A 21,036-nucleotide genomic window follows, 5' to 3' on the forward strand; every position below is an offset into this window, starting at 1 on the left:
ATCCTAAAGGAAATCAGTCCTGAATATTCATTGGAAGGACTGATGCTGAAGCTGAAACTCCAATACTTTGCCACCTGATGCGAAGAACTGAATGACTGGAAAAGACCCTGATGCTGGGAAAGATTGTGAAGGCAGTTGGAGAAGGGGACGACAAAGGAAAAGATGGTTGGATGGCATCACCAACTCGATGGACGTGAGTTTGAGCAAGCTCCGGGAGTTGGTGATAAACAGGGAAGACAGGCGTGCTGCAGCCCATGAGGTTGCAAAGAGTCGGACATGACTGAGCAATTGAACCGAACTGGACTGAACAATGTACAAACCTTAATTAAAGAACACTGTATTGTTCATCATCTGAGCCTTCAGCAAGTCATAATCTTTTTGCAATAGCAATACCAAAAATCACACATTACCATAACAAACATAATAAAAGTTGAACTATTGCTGGAATTACCCACAGACACAATGTGAGCAAATGCTGCTGGAAAAAAATGGTACAATGAAAGGTTACCACAAACCTTCAATTTGCGAAAAATGCAGAATCTGTGAAGTGCAATAAAGCATAGCACACTAAAACAAGGTACTCTTGTGTTTGAGATACAATATTTGGCTTCCAAGTAAATCACACACACACACACATTTTGGGGGAGAGTTTTATTAAAAATTAACAATGTCCCTGGCTAGCAAATAGCTCTTTGAACTTCTCAAGTTTTCTTGTCCCAGTCCCCTCCAGTGGATCTGGCAATTGCAAACTCCACAGTGAGGGGACGTAGAGAGGACCTGGCTGGGGGTGAAAGTCAGCCCTGATTCTCAGGGTGGACAGGGCCTGGGCTTTACACATAGAGGTGTTGAGAGACCCAGTGTGGTCAGGGCCCAGGAATGGCACACAGAGCTGGGGAAGTGCCTGCAGGTGGGGAGGGTCTGGCAGAGCAGGCTTTCTGAAGAAGGGGTTTCCACCGGTGCAGATGAACCAGCCTAGTGCCAAAGGCTGGGGAGGAAGGGTCAGAGGACAGAATTCCATCCAGAAGAGGAAGAGCAAGAGCAACAACAGTGGACCTAAGAGAGGGCCCCTGGCTGACAGGGGTGTGGAGGGAAACGAAGAGATCAAAAAAGAGAAAGAGCAGATGGAGAGAGGAGAGCTCCCTGTCCACCGAGGTAACCTGGATTCTGGTGGCCACGGAAAAGTTTTGGGAATGAGAAGCCCAGCCGCCCACTGGTTACCTGGCTTCATCACTTCCTCTCTGTGTGACCCTTGGCAAGCTAATTAATCTCTCTGAGCCTTGGTTTCCTCATTTATAAGACAGGGATGATTTAAAAAAAAAAAATCCCTGGGAGGATGACTGGAAGGGCTGGCGGAATGACCAAGCGGTAAGCGGGTGCTGGCACACCCTGCCCTCTCCGTAAAGGGGTGCCCCTTACTACCTTCTTTGGGAAGAGCTGGACACATCGCCTGGCGGCGGGTGATTCAGCTGGTAAAGTGGGTCAAATTAGCCGGAAGATTTTTCCATCCCAGATTCACACTTCCTGTGGAGACAGTTCCGAAAAGGGCAGGCGAAGGTGTTTGTAAACAATAAAAGTGCAATTCAAAGGTTGCCGCCGGCGACAACCAGCGAGGCTCCCGGCTGGAAGCAAGAGTCGTCTCTTCGCTTGGGGCACGGTCTGGATGGGGCAGATATGGACATCTTTCCAGTCTTCCCTCACTGTACAACACACACACAGCCCCTCTCACCCCCAACCACGTCCAGCAGCAACACCCAGGGTCTCTCTCGAGGGCATGCCACGTATATTCTCGGTGTCAACCAGCCGATGGAGCTGGAGGAGTGAGAGGAAGGCTGGGTACGGGGCTGAGGGCGGTAAGGGGCCTAGATGGATTCCAGCAGCTCCTAAGGAGAGTGGGGGTCGCTGGCCGGGGAGGGGCGCAGAGAGTCCAGGAGGCCGGGACGGCCAGGTCCACAGCGCCGCCTTCCCAGAGGAAGGCGGGGGCGGGGAGGAGGGAGCTGGAGGAGGCGGAGAGCGGAGGAGGGCGGCGCGCTACGAGGTTATTTGTGGTTCGCTTTGATCCCGAGGGGGAACCTGAAACTCTCACATTCCTGGCATAGCAGCCGCCTCCGGCGCGGGCCGACCCTGGGGCTGCGCGCTGGGGCTGAGCCGCCAGAGCGTCGGCGCCTCAGCCGAGAGCACACCTCTGCCGCCGAGCTGAGCTGAGCCGGGCCGGGCCGTCGGATTTGACCGCTCGGAGCACTCGCGGGCCGCAGCGGTAAGAAAGGCCTCTTGGCGCTTCGGGGAGCGCACGGGGCCGCAGAGACGCGCTCCAGCCCGGCCTTTTCCGGGAGAGGGAGCAGAAGCAGAGCGGACCCTGAGTCCTCCAGGAGCGGTGCGCCTTTGCCCGCAACCGGCGGGGCAAGGACAGCTCCGTCCGGGGGCGCCTTGCAGGTCCCCTGGGAGCTCTCGCAGGCGGCGCGGGTCCGCTGGGGCTGAAGGAGGGACAGCCCGTGGGCAGATAGGAGTGGGTGTCTGGGAGCGCGGATCTGGGAAGGAGGCGCCGCTTGGAGCTCAAGTTGCAGGGCCTGGGGGCTAATTTGGTTTGGTGTGTGTGTTGGGGCGGGGGGTGGGGGGTGTTACAGGTGTCTTTCCTCCCTAACTAGCCCAAGAATTCCTCTTTGTCTTCCTTGGAAAATCCTCTCCGGAGCCACGGTCTGGCTCTCACTTAGAAAGAATGCAGCCTGCCGTCCAGCCCGGTGACGTCAGCGCTGGGGCATTTGGAAAACAAAGAGGGCTCGGGAGGGAGGGGGGAGGCGGATCCACGACGCTTAAAGACCTCTCCGGACCACGGTTACCGTCGTCCGCTCCAGGCGCTGCGGCGGCCGCAGGGTGCTCGTGGTCAGCCAGGAATCCGGGTAGGGCGGGATCCCTGGCTGGGGTGCGATCTGACTTAAAGACCCTCTATTTGGTTCCTTGGGCCAGAGTGAGCCAAGGTAAAGGCCGGAGTTGTGTGGTTGCTTCGAAGCGGGTGTTTCGGAGAGCCCCGCGCGCTAGCGCAGCAGGGATGCACGATCCGGGTCGGGGGCGCGGATTTTAGTGACGGCTTAGCTGTGTGCATCTGAGAGATTTGACTGAGACAAACGAGGAATGAAAGGCGCGGAAAGTGTTCCCTGCTCCCAGGCACACTGTTGGGGGAGGAGGAGGGCTGGAATCTGTCCGGAAAACTGCATTCTCCGGTCCTTCTCGGCTGGAGTCAGCCCAGACAGTGTTTAAGTTAGGAAATGCCCCGTGGATGAAACGCTAGGGCCAACTGATTCCTGTTTGTTTTGCCTCGGGTAACTCTAGAGTCTTGCATCTTCTCTGTGAGTGTGTGTGTGTGCGCGCGCGCGTGCGCCCCGTGTATGTGTGTGCCCCCTGTGTATGTGTGTGTGGGGGTGGGGTGGGGAGGGATGATGGGGTCCCGGGAAGTCTGAACACCGAGATGTCCTCCAGACCCATCTCCCTCTCCCCAGTTCTGGGCAGCTGGGAGGAGGGAGTGGGTTGGGAATGGCTGCTCTGCCAGCCAGCCAAGCCCTAACTGGAGCCGGGCACTGGGGCTAGCTCTGTGGCAGAGGAGGGGCCACACTCCTCCCACTGTCCTCCTATATACACAGGACCTGTGGAGGTGTGGGTTTTGTTTGGTCTTCCCTGAATCCCAGTTTGGAGGTTTGTGTTGGAGAAGGCTGTGGAAAGGAAGCCAGGTGAGGCGGGCAGCCTTCCAGGCCATGAGCCACTGGGAGCGCAGGCTCAGAAGGGAACACCTCCCTCAGGAGACAGTCTCCCTGCAGCTTAGGAAGAGTCACCAGCCCCAGGTGCCTGCAGCTCCCGCACTCCTTCAGTCAACTCAAGCAGTCTTACCCATGTCAAGATGCTGAGTGCCCATCCTCTCGTACCTAGAGGACCATCAGGCACTTCCAAGGAGCAAGTGTGTGTGTGGCTGGGGTGGTGATCATAAAATCAGGGACAAACATCGTGCCACCCTTTCTTTCTCCTGGAGCACGTGCGCGCTGTCAGTGCACAGACTCTGTGCCTGGCCCACAAACCTTGATGGGTGGCACCTTTTCCCCTCCTTTTGCAAAACCACTCTTAGTGTAGTCTGTCTCATCTCTCATCCCTTATTCACCAATCCAGATGCATTTTATCCTTCCTGTTCACCTTGCAGAGTGACTGCCAAGGTCATCCCATGACAGAGAGGGCTCAGCAGGGTAAAGGGTTGTGAGTTAGCTGTGCCAACGCCATGGTTCAGGCATGCTTCATGCTGTGGGGGCTGTTTGCCTAGGGCTTCTACCGGGCTGGTGCGTGCATGCATGCATGCTCAGTTGTGTCCAATTCTTTGCAACCCTGTGGATTGTAGCCCACCAGGCTCCTCTGTCCCTGGGATTTTTCAGGCAAGAATACTGGAGTGGGTTGCCATTTCCTACTCCAGGGAATCTTCCTAACTCAGGGATCCATCCCACGTCTCTTGTGTCTCCTGCATTAGCAGACAGATTCTTTACCACCTCTACTGGGCGGGACTCATGCTTTATCGCCTGTGATAAAGTAGAGGTGGTGCAGTGGTAAAATATCTGCCTGCTAATGCAGGAGACACAAGAGCTTAGTGTTTAAAGATGGACTAGGCCTGCCCTGGACTTACTTATCAGGCTCTCTGATGGGAAGCTGACTACAGGAGCCTGAGGTTCCTGGTATCTAGGTTGCTGGTATCTATCTCTAAGCACAGTAAGTCTCCATGAATGTGATTATAATGGCAGTCCTTTGCCAAGGATTTACAGCTCAGTGGGAGCTCAATAGCCATTGCCTCTTAATTCTCAACTCCATGAAGCTAGCATTGTTTCTGTATTTCCGATGGAGAAACTGAGGCTCAGAAGTTAGGTGACTTGCCTTAATCAGTAGGTTGCAGCATTGGCAGTCTGACGGGCATGTGTGCCCCTCCATCGCCTTTCCCTTAACCAGACAGCAATGGAAAGTCCCCATCTTTCCCATGTCCTCCCACTGAGTGCTCTTCTTTCTCTCCTCCTCAGGTGCTCTGGGGCCAGGTGCCACTGGCCTTTGTCCAGGTGGGTGTGTGCAAGCCCAGGGAGCATGAGGACGCTGGAAGACTCCTCAGGTACGGTCCTGCACCGCCTCATCCAGGAACAGCTGCGCTATGGCAACCTGACTGAGACCCGCACGCTGCTGGCCATCCAGCAACAGGCCCTGCGCGGTGGGGCCGGGGCTGGGGGCACAGGAAGCCCCCAGGCCCCCATGGAGATCATGGCACCAGAGGACAGTCAGGTGCTGCAGCAGGCCACGAGACAGGAACCCCAGGGCCAGGAGCACCAGGGCACCGAGACCCACCTGGCAGAGAATGGCCTCTACCGCCTGTGCCCGCAGCCTGGCAAGGGCGAGGAGCTGCCCACCTATGAGGAGGCCAAAGCCCACTCACAGTACTATGCCTCCCAGCAGGCGGGGCCCTGGCCACACGTGGGGGACCGGGATCCCCGTGGGCCCCCGGGAGGCAGCCGGAGGCAGGATGAGGCCCTGCGCGAGCTGAGGCATGGGCACGTGCGCTCCCTGAGCGAGCGACTCCTGCAGCTGTCCCTGGAGAGGAACGGGGCCCGCACCCCCAGCCACATGAGTGCCTCTCACAGCTTCCCCCAGCTGGCCCGCAACCAGCAGGGCCCCCCAGCCAGGGGCGCCCCCACTGCCGAGGGCCCGGAGCCGCGAGGACCTCCACCTCAGTACCCACACGTCATGCTAGCTCACGAGACCACCTCTGCCGTCACTGACCCGCGGTACCGTGCCCGTGGCAGTCCACACTTCCAGCATGCAGAAGTCAGGTAACTGCCCACCTTGGTCTTTAGGCTCTTGACTTCCTTCCAGTGTAGTTTTCCCAGGGTGAAGAGCCTCCAGGAGGCTGGTGAGCTCCAGAGGAAGGCCGATGATACCCTCTCCCTCCCAAGATGGGAGCTAATGCTGGAAGGAAAGAGGGATTTAGCCAGGGTCACGTGAGAACTTAGCAGCATCCCTTGCTTTAATTTGGAGACAGACACCATTGCTTAATTGGCTGTAGCCTTCAAGTAACTAGGGTCCTCAGAGGCTGTCAATTAGAGCAGGGGGCTAAAGGTTAGATTTCAGAAAGAACTTGCAAGGACTAGAGTTGGGAATCTTTCTCAAGTTAAGTGGGAAGAAGGTGGGACCTCCTCTGGAGGCTTCTAAAAACAGAAGAAGTCTTTTCTTCTTTGCTGTCTGTGATTTTGGGGAGGCATTCTTAAGTGGAGGCAAGGAAGAAAGGACCAGATGGCCTCCGTAGAGATCGCGCCTCTCCTACCCAGGGGCAGGAGCTACCCTGGCACTGCCATTCATTTCAGTTCATGTTCTTTTGTGTGGTCCATGGGGCAGGAGCCTGGGAGAAGGTTCTTGTTCCAGGTGAGCCCCTTTATGTGGAGGCTCCAGAGTAGCTGCGGGAGTAGGGAACTCAGCTTTTAATTCTGAGAGCGAAGGGAAGCCTTTAGAGGATGTGATTTGGAGTCCCTTTTCAAAAAGGTTCCTCTGTTGCTTGTAGAGAATGGATTCTAGGGGCATGAATGGAAGCAGGGATGCCCAGGAGGGGCAGGAAGCCCAGAGAGTTTTCAGAAATAAGGTTCCTAGAAATGAGGCTCTCGTTTGGCCCAGGGCCTTCTCCTGAGAAGCTGGCACACGCCCTTTTCATACGCCCTTAATTCCCCCCGCCCCCCACCCCACACACAGGGGTCCAGGAAACCCCAGTGGAGGGGCCTGAAGCCTTTTAGACCCCCTTCCTCTGGTGCCCCAAGGTTCAAATCCGGTTTTCTTCATGCCTGCTGAGTCCTCGTTTAGTCACCTGCTTTGCAACCGTGCAGCCTTGCCCGGGAAAGATGCCTTTCTCTGCTCTCGAGAAATGAGTGACGTGATGGCTCTGGAATGGAGGTGCCAGAGGACTGAGCCTATGGGGTTTTGCCAGCCTCAAGGCCCCCCTGCCTTACCTCCCTTCTCAGGGCTTGGTCCTGGAAGAGTTTCAGAAGCTGAGTCGTGGTTTCTTCTTTGGACCATGCTTATTGAGCCCTGTCAGGAAAAGATAATGTCGTGGAAAGGAAGTCGACTGTTTGCAGGAGAACAAAAAAAGTGTGTGTGTGTTGGGGGGGAGCAAGTGTGAAGGAAAGGAGGCTCTATTCTTTCTGAGAGCCCAGTCATCCCCAAAGAATGCCATTTGTGTCTGCCTGGCCCGGAGCAGGGGAGCGAGTTGGAGGGAACCACCCCGAGGTGCCACACTGAGCAGCACAGGGAGAGTTTGCAAATTGCAGTGGGGTACCCTCTCAGCTCTCACTGGAAGCTCTACCTTGGGCAGGAAAAGAAATACATCTGCCAGCTTCTCCTTCAGCTAATCTGGTGAAGATTGTTTGCTGGGCGGGACTTAGCTTTGGGTCTAAGAAGAGCAGGGGAGCTGGAGTCAGGAGGGGGAAGGATGAAGGGGAGGGATGAGGGGAAGGGCAGGCATGGGTTCTGAGGCGATGGATTCGTCTGCGGCTTCTGGGACTTTGGAAAGCTCCTGGTGAAACTGAGGCAGTCTAGTTCTCTTACATCTGGAGCCACAGGGCCCCAGAAAAGCTGTGTGACCTCACATGCTCCTTCCCTTGACGTGGGACCTTGAGGGTGAAGACCATGACATGGGACCCCAGTACCAGAAGCCAGGAGAGCACTGTCCCTAACCTCAGGCTATTGTAATAGTTCACAGGTGGCTCCTTCACCCTGGATAATCCACTCTTTGGGTCACATTTACTCTTTGAGCAGAGAATAGGCTGTGGTCTCCACTAGAAGAGACAGAGGGTGGGCTGTCACTGTGGAGATGCCCACTGCAGGCCCAGCAATCTGCCAGGCAGATGTGGCCCTGACAACGTGCCTGAGGCTAGAGACTCTCATCCTCCTGACTGAGCATGGTCCCATGCACCACGGACTCAAACACTGGAGCCAGAATTTGAATGCCTGATCTGTCAGACTCTGGAGCCCAGACTCAGCCTGACATCTGTCTCACCACTCTAACCTTAGCCACAGTCTTCTAAAAATGTTTCTTCAAGGGGTGATGGGACTCAAAATAAGAGGGAGAAGAAGCAAGTGTGCTGCGTGGGCAGGTGTGCACAGAGGGCCTGACACCAGCAGTGGGAACAGACACAGGGTAGGGGGCCTGGAAGGTTGTGAGTTTCAGTCATGATGAGTGTGACCTCCAGATTCAAAAAGAGCTGCCTATGGCTGGGACTATTCAGGCTGATCCCCAAAGCATGGGCCACAGGAGGCTGGGCATGAAATAAGTGTGCTGATGGTAATGCCCTGCAGCCCTGCTTCCCTGGCCCTTGAGGGTCTTGGGGACACCACGTGGAAAGGCCTTCCCCAGAGGTCACTGCCTAATGCTGCAGGAAAGCTGTCTGCCCGGGAGGGCTGGGGCAATTCTCTGTGGCTCCGTGGGCTCTGAGGACCGTCTCTTCTGTCCCCCAGGATCCTGCAGGCCCAGGTGCCCCCTGTGTTCCTCCCGCAGCAGCAGCAGCAGTACCAATACTTGCAGCAGCCTCAGGAGCGCCACCCGCCCCCACACCTGGCCGCCCTCAGCCCTCCTGGGGTGGAGGGCCCGGCAAGCACCCAGGCCTCTTTGGCCACCTCGGGCAGCACCCATCTGGCTCAGATGGAGACTGTGCTAAGGGAGAATGCCAGGCTGCAGAGGGACAATGAGAGATTGCAGAGGGAGCTGGAGAGCACGGCGGAGAAGGCTGGCCGCATCGAGAAGGTAGGCCCTGCTGAGGCCTCAGAGAAGCAGTGGGGGCAAGAAGGGAACCCCAACAGGGCTGACCAGGGAGGGGGCTGTCAGAAGGGAGGCAGAGGAGTCTGAAGGCTGGTCTGGCTGGGCTTCTCAGCTGCCCCTCGGGGCCTCCCTCATCCCTCCTACACCCCTCCCTGGCTGACTCCAGACAGCTGGGGAGCAGCCGGCAGAGCAGGCCCAGAGCACGAGCAGTTGCTGCCCAGTGGTGGTTAGAAAGAGCCCATTCACCGACTCCCTCATGGTCGCACCCTTTCCCTGCACACGCCCCCTCCCGTGGACACCTCCCACAGAGAGCCCTTTGTATCCCCCACACAACAGCAAGTCTGTTCCAGGCCAGCCCTGGTCACAGGGAAAGCCCCTCCTCTTGGCAAAAAACGAGCAACTTATTGGAATCACAGGCCAGCTAGGAGCACGTGCGGAACCTGCCAGCTGCCAAGTGGGTGGGGCATCAGGGGCCAGGCTGGCCCTGTTGGGGGATGGCTGGAGAGGCACATACTCCAGGCAGCTCAGGCTGGATCTGGTGCTCCCTTCTTAGTGAAGGGGCACCAGCTGTGCACTCAGCCTTAGCAGGTAGCCTTAGGCTTTCTGTGACTGTCCCATGGTCTCCAAGATAGGTCCACCACCCCCCCACCCCCCACCCCCACCCCTCCCCACCGCCCAGACCATGGTTGGAGCCTCAGTGCCTGATCCTGGTCCATTGTGCTCAAATTTCTCACTAGAAGCCAAACAAAAGGAAAATGCTTCTTTCTGGACACTAGGCACCAGGAAGCTGCCCTCGGTCACCCTGGAGGCAGCCCCTTCCAGAGAACGTGGCCTTGTGTTCACTCAGGACCTTGGGACAGTTGAAGGGACCCTGGGTTGCCTGTTCCAGCAGTTTGGTCCCTCTCTGGAGGCTACAGGCTGCAGCCTGTCCCACTCAGGCTAGGTGGGTTTTCTGCGATGGCTTTGTATCTTCTCTCTCACCCTTTCTGATGGAGAGTCAGCGATCAGCCCTGGCCTAAGGAGGGGACTTTGATGCCATTGCCACCCTGGGAGCTCTTCCTTTTCTTCAGCTCTTCTCTCCACCTCTTGCAGCTGGAGAGCGAAATCCAGAGGCTCTCCGAGGCCCACGAGAGCCTAACAAGGGCCTCTTCCAAGAGAGAGGCCCTGGAGAAGACCATGAGGAACAAGATGGACAGTGAGATGAGGCGGCTGCAGGACTTCAACCGGGATCTTAGAGGTGAGGACCGCTCATGCAGGTGGAGGGGCAGGGACCACCTATGGACAGCTTGATTCCACTGTTCTAGGACATCACTCAGAGTCTCTTGCCTCTGCAAAAACAGTACAAATCAATTCAAAGGGGACTAGGCTGAGACTCCTTGGGGGCCACCTTGATAGAGAGATGCTTGTCTCTGTGTTCTAGACCTTGGGGCCCCTCCTGGAGCTCTCACCCATGTGGCCCAGGGTGACCTGGGGCTTCCCTATGAGCCCACCCCCAGCTTGGAGAATGCAGCCTGACAGATAGTTCCCTGGTTGGGGTGGGGGGGGTGCACCTTGGCAGGCAGCTTCACCTGTACTCAAACCTTTTTCCTTAAAATGTCTTTTCTTCATTTGAAACAGAAAGATTAGAATCTGCAAACCGCCGCCTGGCAAGCAAGACGCAAGAGGCCCAGGCAGGCAGTCAGGACATGGTGGCCAAGCTGCTGGCTCAGAGTAAGTAGAGGGCCCACTCAGGAGCCCAAGCAGAGGTGTGGCTGGTGGAACCAGGACAGCTCCTCTTCTGCCAAAGCAGGGCTTGGAGTGTGGGTTTACTGAATGCCCACTATGCACCCATCCCTGGACTGGTCTCGGGGGAGGGGCGGCTTCCCAAGGGGAGCAGGATCTGGTTCCCTGTGTACTGGGAAGATCAGTGGGTAGAGGGACAGCTGGGGAGATGTGCTGACCGTTAGTTTGGTGTCCTTTAGAAGCAGTTGAGGAGAGCTGAGCACTCTGGAAACAGGTGGGATGAGAGAGAAGGTAGAGTCTGAGTCTCCCGGGGGGTGGACATGTGGAAAGCTGGGGAGCATGGTGAGGCTGGGCCATAACAAGTGTTGGCACCAGCCGAAAATGGAGCTTCATGAACAGGGCAGCCTAAAGAAGGAGGTCAGGAGGATCCCCTAAAAAGGATAGTCAAAGGCTTCTTGAAGAGCGGATGAGTTCATTGTTGACTGGCCCATGCACTCACTCATTTGTTCCCTAGCACAGCCGTGCCGAGCCCCTGGCAGGTGTGCAGCAGAGCAGGAACAGGTCAGGAAGGTGCCAGGATGAGGTCAAGAGAGGTGGGGAGCTTGAGGAAGGAGCAGGGTCTTCCCACCATGGATTCCAGGGAACAAGCATAGCCTGGCCCTGGAGGACAGTGATGGGGGGGGGGCGGGGTTCCCCAGCACCCTGAGAGAGAGGTTTTGTGGGGTGGTAGGTGAAGCAGCAGCAGGATAGTTCCAGTGGAGGTGGAAGCAGTTTGAAGGAAGGGGGAACAAAGGAAGCCACTAACTCAATAGTAGGAAGAAGCTGTAGCCATCAGAGAGGCGGTTATTGATAAGCTCCTCCTGTATGCGCTTACTGCCTGCTATAGTGATGTCTGAGTGTTTGCAAAGGAGTGCACTGGGCCAGCTGGTGTCTGGGCAAGGGTGCCTTCTAGGAAGGAGGAACCCCTCCAAAAGCTTACTGAGCCTAAGCTAGATGGTTGGAGGTGTCTGGAAGCAGAGAAGCAACTTGAAGACTGAGCTCTGGCTAGCAGCACCTACCTCGTTCAAGCAGGGCTCAGGCCTGGACAGGGTGGCCCCCAGTGGTGAAGGGCTGAGGGTTGAGGATGGGCAGGAGGTAGCAGAAGATGACTGAGGTCTCTGGGAGAGAGGAGATGGTGGTAAGGGCTGGGGAGTGGGGATAGCCCTGGGGGGTCTCCTCATTGTCGGGAGAGGATGGGTTGCAGGAAAGGGGCAGAATGGGGCCAGGCTTTGCCAAAGAAAGGAAGTCACGGAGGGTTCCTGGGAGCAGGCAGGGGAGGGGCCCGGGGCTGGCCAGCCTGGAGGCGTTTCCGCTCCCTGGGGAGTGAGGCTGTTCTTGGCTCTGGGCTGGAGCCATTAATCTCGTAGCGGCGGGTGACCTGGATGCCGGGCATTCCTGAGCCCGGGCTGTTCCGCTGCGCGCGCCTCCCCCTCCTCCCGCCTCCCCCTCCCCCCGCACTCCTGCCTGCGCCCCGCCCGCCACGCTGCGGGAGGAGGGACAGTGGGACAAAGGGACTGGGACTTGCTGGTGGGGCCTCGCTTCCCCCATGGAAGGCCTCCTGCTCCCTCCACTGCTCCCCAGCCCATGGCCCCACTCTGTGTCTCCCGAATCTGCCCCCATCCCAGCCTGGAGGCGGCGGCACCCAACCCCCAGAGTTTTATCTTGGTGGCTGGGGATGGCCAAGGTCTCAAGCCTCCGAGCTCTACCAGGGCCTTCAAAGTCAAAGTGTTAGTTGCTCAGTCGCTTACGACTATTTGCGATCCCATAGACTGTAGCCAGCCAGGCTCTTCTGTCCATGGGATTTCCCAGGCAAGAATAATGGAGTGGGTTGCCATTCCTTCTCCAGGGCACCTTCCTGACTCAGGGATCAAACTTGAGTCTCCTGCATTTTAGGCTGATTCTTTACTGTCCGAACCACCAGGGAAGCCACCAGGGCATTAGAGGTGTGCAAAGCAGCAGGAACCTTCTGGAAACCAAAGGCTGGGTCCTTGATACCCTCCCCAAGGGCTGAGGAAAGCCAAACTACCCTTCCTTGCTCCTGACATCCAGAAGCAAGAATCCTCAGGAAACCAGAATCCTCAGAGAAAATGTCTGTGGTTGAGCTCACCTTTTTTCCAGAGTCAGTGCTTGAAGGAGAGCGTGGCCCCTATCACCAGTGCTGTTTGCTTTCCTACTAGGCAAGCAGTACAGACTCCCAGCTCTGGTCAGGCCCAGCCCACCCTGGGCATCTGGCCATGAGTCCTGAGGCCTGGTTCTCCCAGCCGAGTCCCCCTTGGGCAGTTTCTTCTCACTCGAACCCCAGATTCTGAGGCTGTAAGATGGGACCATCTAAGACTGGGATGAGCTGCCAGCCTCCGGCTAACTCTGTAAGCTGTCCATCTCTGTGAAGCCTCTCAGGACAGGGCCATTGTCTCTGGGTCCAAAGTCCCAGTCAGCACTCCTGCCTGCCCCCTCCACCCCATTCAGGTGTCAGGCCAGCTCAGGATGAGAGGCCCAGTGTTACTGAGTTTCACTAACTTTTCCCTTCACCCCAAGGAATGAGGTGGGCCTGGGCCCAGCCTTCAAAAATTCACAGTGAACCAGAGCTGACCTGGGTGGGCCTCCTTCTCTGCCCCAGGGCCCGTAATTCTCTTCTGTTCCAGAGTCTATACTGTCCTCTCTGATAGGTATTTAGCCACACGTGGCCCAAAGATTAAAATTAATTAAAATGAAATAAAATGAAAAATTTGACTCCTCCCTGGCACTAGCCACATTGCAAGTGCTCACTGGCCACATGTGCCTAGTGGCTGCTGCCCTGCTTGGCACAGTGTAGAGCAAGTCCGTTACAGCAGAAAATTCCACTCTGCTCTGACAGTGCTGCTCTAGAGATGGTGCCTTTGAGTCCATCAGGCAGGCCCCATGACAGGTCCCCCTCTGCCTTCCAGCAAGGCAGGCAGCCTGCACACTAGGGGTGGGGGTGGGGGTGCCTGGTTTCACAGAATAAGCTCTGAGGCCTCTGACTACAAGGGCCTCACGCCATAGCCAAGCAGCCTGGTTCTTCAGAGGCAGGCTAACTTTGATCCCCGCCTGGTAGCACCATTCACCTCCTATGATTCCTCCTCTTTAAGGTGGGGATCACAGATCCCGGACTGTCATTGGAGGCTTCAGGGGAATCAGATGTGTAGATGCCTGACGCCTGGGGCAGCACACGGTGCTTCTTCCACTTGGATGATGACCACGTGACAGTCCACCTGCGCCTCTGTTTTCTCATCTGGAGATGGGCATTGCGGTTCCTGCCTGCCCAGTCTCTAGTATCACTATGAGCCTGGAGGGAAGTTGTGAATGTGTTTTGGAGATGGTGACACCCAGCGCAGGTGGACAGTATCTCGGGCTCTCTCCTGGCAAGGCCGTGTCCCAGCAGAGGAGCAGTGTGGCCCAGTCATCACTGCAAGGGCCCCGGTCTGACATTCCCGTTTGCTCAGGCCTTAGCCTGAACTTCAGTTTCCTGGCCCATACAATGGGGTTAATAAGGGTACCTAACTCCTGTGTTACTGAGAAGATGCGGTCAAGCTTGAGCAGCGGTCAGCACAGAGCGTGGCACATGGTGGGGGCTCTGTGGGGCAGTGAGGGAGCTGCCGTCCCTGACCGGGCCCCTCCCTCTCTCGCTGCAGGCTATGAGCAGCAGCAGGAGCAGGAGAAGCTAGAGCGGGAGATGGCACTGCTGCGCGGAGCCATCGAGGACCAGCGGCGGCGGGCCGAGCTGCTGGAGCAGGCCCTGAGCAACGCGCAGGGCCGTGCGGCAAGAGCTGAGGAGGAGCTGCGGAAGAAGCAGGCCTACGTGGAGAAGGTGGAGCGGCTACAGCAGGCCCTGGGGCAGCTGCAGGCTGCCTGCGAGAAGCGTGAGCAGCTGGAGCTACGTCTGCGGACGCGCCTGGAGCAAGAACTCAAGGCCCTTCGTGCACAGCAGGTGAGCTGGGAAGACCCAGGAGCCCCTGTTGAGATCCAGGCCAAGCCCTCTTGGAAAGTTAGGACCACCTGGGCCAATCTTGCGGAAGTCCCGTCCTGGCCCATCAGTCTCAGCAGAGGCCTTGCCTCTTGGCCAGGTGCCGACCTCAGGGACTCAAGCCTTGGGCCTCTATCCTCAGCAGCAGCCGGGATTGGCGCCCTTGGACTTTGTCCCTTTCTCTGGAGAAAGTCTCTTAGGAGCTGTGATGGAGGGGACTAGCCAGCTCTTACATGTCTCCCTGAGATCGGGGGTGGGGAAGATAGTCGCCCAGATCCTGGGCCTTTATCCTCACTTTGGTCTGTGTAAATAGCTCTCGTGTTTACAGACCAGATAGAGTTCTGTCTCCACTCCTAGCCTCACCCTTCCCACAGAGGTAGGGTGACCAGAGCTCCTGGATTGCCGGCGTCCGTCCTAGTTTATACCAGTTTTCCCGTGTCATTAAGTCACCCCTTCCCGAGTTTGGAGGACAATGTATATGGTCACTATGCAAAAGCAAACCCAATCTCCTCTGCACCCTTGGCCACAGGATTTGGGGCAAGGCTGTGGGGCCCTGTGGCTCCTCTTTGTCTCCGGCTGGAAGCAGGCTATGCAGAGTGCGTGATGCCAGCTGACCAAGCACTGGCCTCAGTGAGATTCCTCACATGGCAGTGAGGATCTGCGGCCAACACACGCCACCCTCCACCCCTGACCACGGTACCCCTCTCTCTGCAGAGACAGGCAGGCACCCCCGGAGGTGGCGGTGGCAGTGGTGGGACCCCAGAGCTCAGTGCACTGCGGCTGTCAGAGCAGTTGCGGGAGAAGGAGGAGCAGGTGCTGGCGCTGGAAGCTGACATGACCAAGTGGGAACAGAAGTACTTGGAGGAACGTGCCATGAGGCAGTTCGCCATGGATGCGGCTGCCACGGCCGCCGCCCAGCGTGACACCACTCTCATCCGGCACTCGCCCCAGCCCTCGCCCAGCAGCAGCTTCAATGAGGGCCTGCTCACCGGCGGCCACAGGCATCAGGAGATGGAAAGCAGGTTGGACACTGCAGGCCGGGTATCTGGGGCAGGGAGTGGGAGTAGGGTGGGATTTGTCCAGCCCTTGCCTGGGCCTTAGGTCTTCCCTGGTGGCTCAGACGGTTAAGAGTCTGCCTGCAGTGCAGGAGACTGGGGTTCAATCCCTGGGTTTTGAAGATCCCCTGGAGAAAGAAGGAAATGGCAACCCACTCTGGTATTCTGGCCTAGAGAATTCCATGGACAGAGGAGCCTGGCAGGCTACAGTCCATGGGGTCCCAGAGTTGGACACGACTGAGTGCCTTCATTTCTTTTCTTTGCCTGGTCCTTAATCCATGATAAACACCCCTCACTCCGCCCAGCCTAACAATCCCTCCTACTTCTGAGCTGACCCCCTGCTTTTGGCCCAGCTGGCATTACAGGCTATTCTTTCTCAGAGGTGCCAACCGAGTCGTTGGTTTGCCCAGGAGACTCCACTCTTGGATGATACCCAAGGCTCCAGGCCTCTACCTGCTCCCCCACTCCCACCATGTAAATCAGAGAATTAGACTTTCCTACCCTACATGCCAGGTACCACCCCAGAATGAATGTGGCCTAGGCCCCTGGCCTGCGGGGAGCTGGTATTTTCTCTCCAGAGACAACTCAGAGGCCCCACAAGATTTCCATTTGACTTCTTCCTGGCTCAAAAACACAAGCAGTCGACTTAGCTCCCTTGATCAACAGCCCTGGGGATGGCCCTCCAGGACAGGGTTTGTGCCACTACCGTCATCAGATGAACCCAGAACCTACCCCTGGGTTTGCCAGTGTGGGAGTGGCCCAGCCTCTCATGCACTGGTAGTTTTCAAAGCATCCCATTGCAGAGCTCTGATGGCACTTCTGAAGGCCCCATCCTGGCCCCTACTGCAAGGCCAGGACACCCCAGCCTGGCTTTAAGGAAGGCTTTCCCTCCAACTTCCATGAGGCGGGGAGGGCAGAGGCCACAGGATCTGTGGGTCTGAAGATGTAAACATGGCCTCTCACCCCTCAGGTTAAAGGTGCTCCATGCTCAGATCCTGGAGAAGGATGCCGTGATCAAGGTCCTTCAGCAGCGCTCCAGGAAAGACCCTGGCAAGGTCACCCCGGGCTCCCTGAGGCCTGCCAAGTCAGTGCCATCTATCTTCGTGGCTGCAGCAGCGGGGACCCAGGGCTGGCAAGGACACTCCTCCAGTGAGCGGCAGGTGGATGCCTCTGCCCAACTGGCTGCAGGTGAGAGGAGGTGGGTGGGCAGCAGAGCCTAGGTTGTTCTCAGGCCTTTCCTTCCAGAACTGAAGCTTGGAGGAGCTAGGCGTCCCAACTCCTCACCCAGGGGAGCCGGCTTACACTCTGGCTCTAGTGACCTTGTAGCCCGCAGCTGTCCCCTGGTGTGACAAGGCAGGCTTTAGCCCCCGTTTCTGGAAATTCCACCACCCTGGTCCCAGCCACTCACTACCAAAGTTAAAATAAGCTTCCCCTGCAGAGGTACCTTCTGGGCCAGCACTTCCACTTCTCCTCCTAAGCAGACGCCACAGAAATCCAGGAATCCTTACTGTTTTAAGATTTAATCTACAACCTTTTAAGAAAGCTTCTTCCACTCAAAGCTTTTGGAACCCAATCCTGTTTGGAAACAGGAGTGTAATCAAAGTTCTTGTAAATCAAGAGCAACTAGCATCCCCAGGAGGTGTCTGTCGTTAAGTTAGGGTATTCTTCATGGGGGCTACAAATTGTGGACAGGGCAGTAACTGAAACTCCTGCCTTCCTAGCAGACAGGGCCCCGCTGGAGGAGCCTGTGGCTGTGGCTCCCCTCGCTGCCCACGCCAAACATGGGAGCAGGGATGGGAGCACCCAGACTGATGGCCCCCCGGACAGCCTGGAGCCTGACAGCCTTTTGGGGTGCAGCAGTGGCCAGAGAACAGCTTCACTGGGTAAGTCTCCAACTTTTGTGGGGCACTGAGGGCACCCTGGGGTGTGAATCCCATCCCGACTCATTGCCCACACTCCACGGGGTCCCTGCACAGGGAGGGTGAGCAGAATGTGGGACCTACCTCAGTACCGGGGGGAGAGCTGGTGGATATAGGAGTAGGAGAACTGGAAACCCTAATTACCGGGGGGAGAGCTGGTGGATATAGGAGTAGGAGAACTGGAAACCCTAATTACAAACAGATCTACCTGGAAGCCCTTTATCTCCTCTTAAGAAGTCTTCCTTAAACATCTTTAATGGCCAATCTGAGCAATTAAGATAGTGGAGCTTGGCACTCCCAAATTAGAAGACTTTGTTTTAAGAGTCCCGGAAGGAGAAATTTAAGAAGATGCCATTGAATGTGTTTGCTCTCTTTCACATTAACCTTTGCATAGTTGCCTATCCCTCACTGGCTCAGAAAACCACAGGCATGAAAAGAATGTGGCAGCCTCCCTCCCTCAGGGCTCTCCACCCTCCCTTCAAGCCCTCCAACCAGTTCCTAGTTATAAATATTTGCATCTTCCACTGGGGAGGCTGGTGGTCTGGATGGAGAGCTGGGGACTGGTTGGGCAAGTTATGGGGACCTGGGCAGCAGAGGTGGGAAAAGCTGGTGAAGACAGAACCTATCTTTAAAATGTTAAAAGCTGGTGAAGACAGAGCCTATCTTTAAAATGTTACCAGATTTAAAAGGGCAGTCTAGTAACCCTCGTTGCCCTGTGCCTGGCCTCTTATCTCTCCAGATTCTATTGCTACATCCAGAGTCCAGGACTTTTCCGACATGGTGGAGATATTGATCTGAAGGAGGTGGTGCCGTGGGGACTCTGAACCATTTCCTGCTGCCCTCTGCCACACGGCCATTCCATCAGGATGCTGCATGGGAGAGGGGAACTGTGAGCACCCGTCCCCCAAGAAGACCCTGTTCCTTAGCCCCATGCTCCTCCTGGGCCTATGCAGCATGAGGACTGGGCCTTTACCTGGCTTGCTGCCAGGGTAGCAATTGAAAGCTCAGAAGGGAGTAGTGCACCCACACTGTGCACTTGGGCAGGGAGGGAGGGGATGTGTTGATTTGGCGGCTGATTTCCCAGGATGGCTGCCCATGGACTCCAGGTGGACTGGTTTAATAGGCCTGGCTCAGTGTGGTCCCTCCAACTCCATCTGCTCCTCAGCTCCTCACTGCCTCCTGGGGATCACCCAGACCTGAATCTTGGCGGCCTGTTGAGCGTGTGAGTCCTGCAGAGGCCACAGCGTCACCCGCACTGTGGAGAGGACTGGGATGTGCCGTGCAGTTTGTACATAATTCCCTTTCTTGTGAAACAGAAGATTGAAGTGGGCTGCTTCAGATTCACCCCTCATTCCATGCTCCCAGCCCTGCTGCCTCGGTTCCTCCCAGCTATCTCCCCTTCTCAAGTCCTTGGTCCATGGATTTTGTTACTGCTTGATCCACGGGATACTGGCTGCTTTTTCCCCATCTTGAGCCCTGTTTGAAATGCCCAAGGGGCCTCACCACCACCAGCCTCTTGAAATGGCTCCACAGCTCCTGTCCCTGGGACATCTTGTCAGTTTGGTTATGAACCCTGAGCTAGATGAAGTCCGCCACCACAGATCTGCATGGTGGGCTTCCCAGCACCAGTTCTCTGAAAGGAAACTGGAGAGATGGCCTTGTTCTCATCAGAGTCTTTGTTCCCCCTGGAGGCACTGGGAGAGGGAGCTATGCTGGTGAAAACTAGTCCATGAGCTGTAAGACATGACTCAGATGGTCCTCTGAATGGAGCCCCTGTCACAGCATGGCGCCCTGAGGCTGGCTCCTCAAGCGCCAGTGCGCAGCACCCTGAAACAGGGCCAGCGCTTGGGAACTGGAGTGAAGTGTCCGAGGGCAGCCTGCCAGTAGCAGTGACTTTTACTTCTGGTCTTAAAGAGTCTCCCAACTCAGCCCCATGAGTGACTGGTGGGTTTTAGTGGTTTGTCTCGGCTGTTTTTAGTTCTCCTTGAGTCTTTGTTTTTGTTTTTCTTTTACTGTTTTTAGGTTTTTGTATGTGTTATTTTATTGCTATGGTTCCTCAAGTTTCCTTTTTAAACATTCGCATTTGCTGGACAATTGCATATTTTTTTAAAATCCCCCTACCCCTCTGTAAAACTGAAAAATGCATTTGGTTCATGTGCATTGTTTACAAAACAAAAAGAAAAAAAGAGAGAAAAAGGCAAAAAAATATTGTGAAAGAAAAAAAAAACAACTTAATATATTTTGGATTAATATTTGGTATTTCTTTTTAAAGTATTTTTTTGTGCTGTGAACATTTTCTGCCAAAGACCATGATGTGTGTCTGTATGTTTAAGTTATCGTGAATATTTAAAATGTAAACATGGCCGTTTCGTTATGCCACCCTGTACCAGGATTGCTGCTGCATTCCACTGGGTATAACAGTATTTTAATAAAAAAAAATTTTTTTTTTTTTTTTTAATTAAAAGCACTGTGTTTGTACAAGTGAGAGACTGCACTGAGGGGTAAAGGAGAGAGGGAAGGGACTTCGGGAGGGGGCTCCCATGTCAGTCACTGGACCGCTCTCAACATCGAGCTGCACCCCTACTTGTCCACGCTGTGCTTCTGGGCGCCTTGGTTCTTAAACACTGACCAGAGTATGTCCATAGGCTGCCAGCTCAGTAACTGCTGTCTCTCATAAGAGAGGAGTGAAGGGTGCTGGTTTCCATTTTCTGGTAGTGGGAAACCTTGGGGCAAGGCAGGTCCCTCCTTAATTGCAAAGCTTGGAGGATACACAGTGTAATCTCTTCAAGGATCCAAAATTCCTGTAAATTTTGTGAGGCTGCATGAAGAGGAGGGTTGGAATGAGGGTATGGTTGGCTTTCCACTTTCCAGAGAACATTTCTTTCAGTCTGGGAGGGTCCGGCAGAGGGGCACCCTCCTCAGGTAGCTTTGTCCTAAACAGCTTTGTTTGGCCACATGCTGTGGTTACTCCACAGTAGGCCAAGGTGTCCGAAGGTGGCTTTATCCTTCCCTCCCCCCACCCAGCACAGAGTCCTTGTCTAGGACCATTGAAGAGACAGCATTCTTTGCTGTGTGTACACTGGCAGAGGGTCTTCATGTGCATGACATAGTTTGGGGCACTGCCTCCTTCCCAAGCTGTGGCATTACCACTCCTGCCCCAGGCCCAGCAAAGCATACCACTCCAATCCACAAAAGAAAACCATCCTTGTATCAGAAACAAAGCCCCTTCCTCTGTGGGCCGGTTGGCACACTAAGGTTCCCCACCAGGATGTGGGCTGGCAGGCAATGGGCAGCCAGACAGGCCAGTGATGGGAACAGTCACTGCCATGGCCATGAGTGAAGTATTTTCAGGGTAGGTGTAGGGACTCGGCAGCCATGTTGTTTTTGGTTTTTGTTTTTGTTTTTAATTGGAGGATAATTGCTTTACCATGTTGTGCTAGTTTCTGCCATACAACATGAATCAGCTTTCAGTTCACTTTAGTTCAGTCGCTCTGCTGCTGCTGCTGCTGCTGCTAA

At 55.7% G+C, this 21,036-nt stretch overlaps 1 protein-coding gene across 3 annotated transcripts; it reads left to right on the plus strand.

The window, feature by feature from the left end:
- Nucleotides 1-2,083: 2,083 nt before the first annotated feature.
- AMOTL2 (angiomotin like 2) lies at nt 2,084-20,001 on the plus strand. 3 transcript variants are annotated; one of them, XM_005201937.5, is made up of 10 exons: nt 2,084-2,254; nt 5,037-5,834; nt 8,503-8,788; nt 9,896-10,040; nt 10,421-10,513; nt 14,215-14,510; nt 15,261-15,568; nt 16,572-16,789; nt 17,323-17,484; nt 18,260-20,001. In XM_005201937.5, exons 2-10 carry the CDS (start codon nt 5,098-5,100, stop codon nt 18,316-18,318), a joined length of 2,304 nt encoding a protein of 767 aa, XP_005201994.1. In that variant the 5' UTR covers nt 2,084-2,254; nt 5,037-5,097; the 3' UTR covers nt 18,319-20,001. The 3 variants fall into 3 exon arrangements, with proteins under 3 accessions (XP_005201994.1, XP_010799902.1, XP_010799901.1); XM_010801600.4 differs by having other exon boundaries at nt 17,326-17,484; XM_010801599.4 differs by lacking the exon at nt 2,084-2,254 and adding an exon at nt 2,836-2,894.
- Nucleotides 20,002-21,036: the final 1,035 nt, after the last annotated feature.

The sequence above is a fragment of the Bos taurus genome, chromosome 1, assembly GCF_002263795.3.
Source record: "Bos taurus isolate L1 Dominette 01449 registration number 42190680 breed Hereford chromosome 1, ARS-UCD2.0, whole genome shotgun sequence".
Classification (NCBI taxonomy): Eukaryota; Metazoa; Chordata; class Mammalia; order Artiodactyla; family Bovidae; genus Bos; species Bos taurus.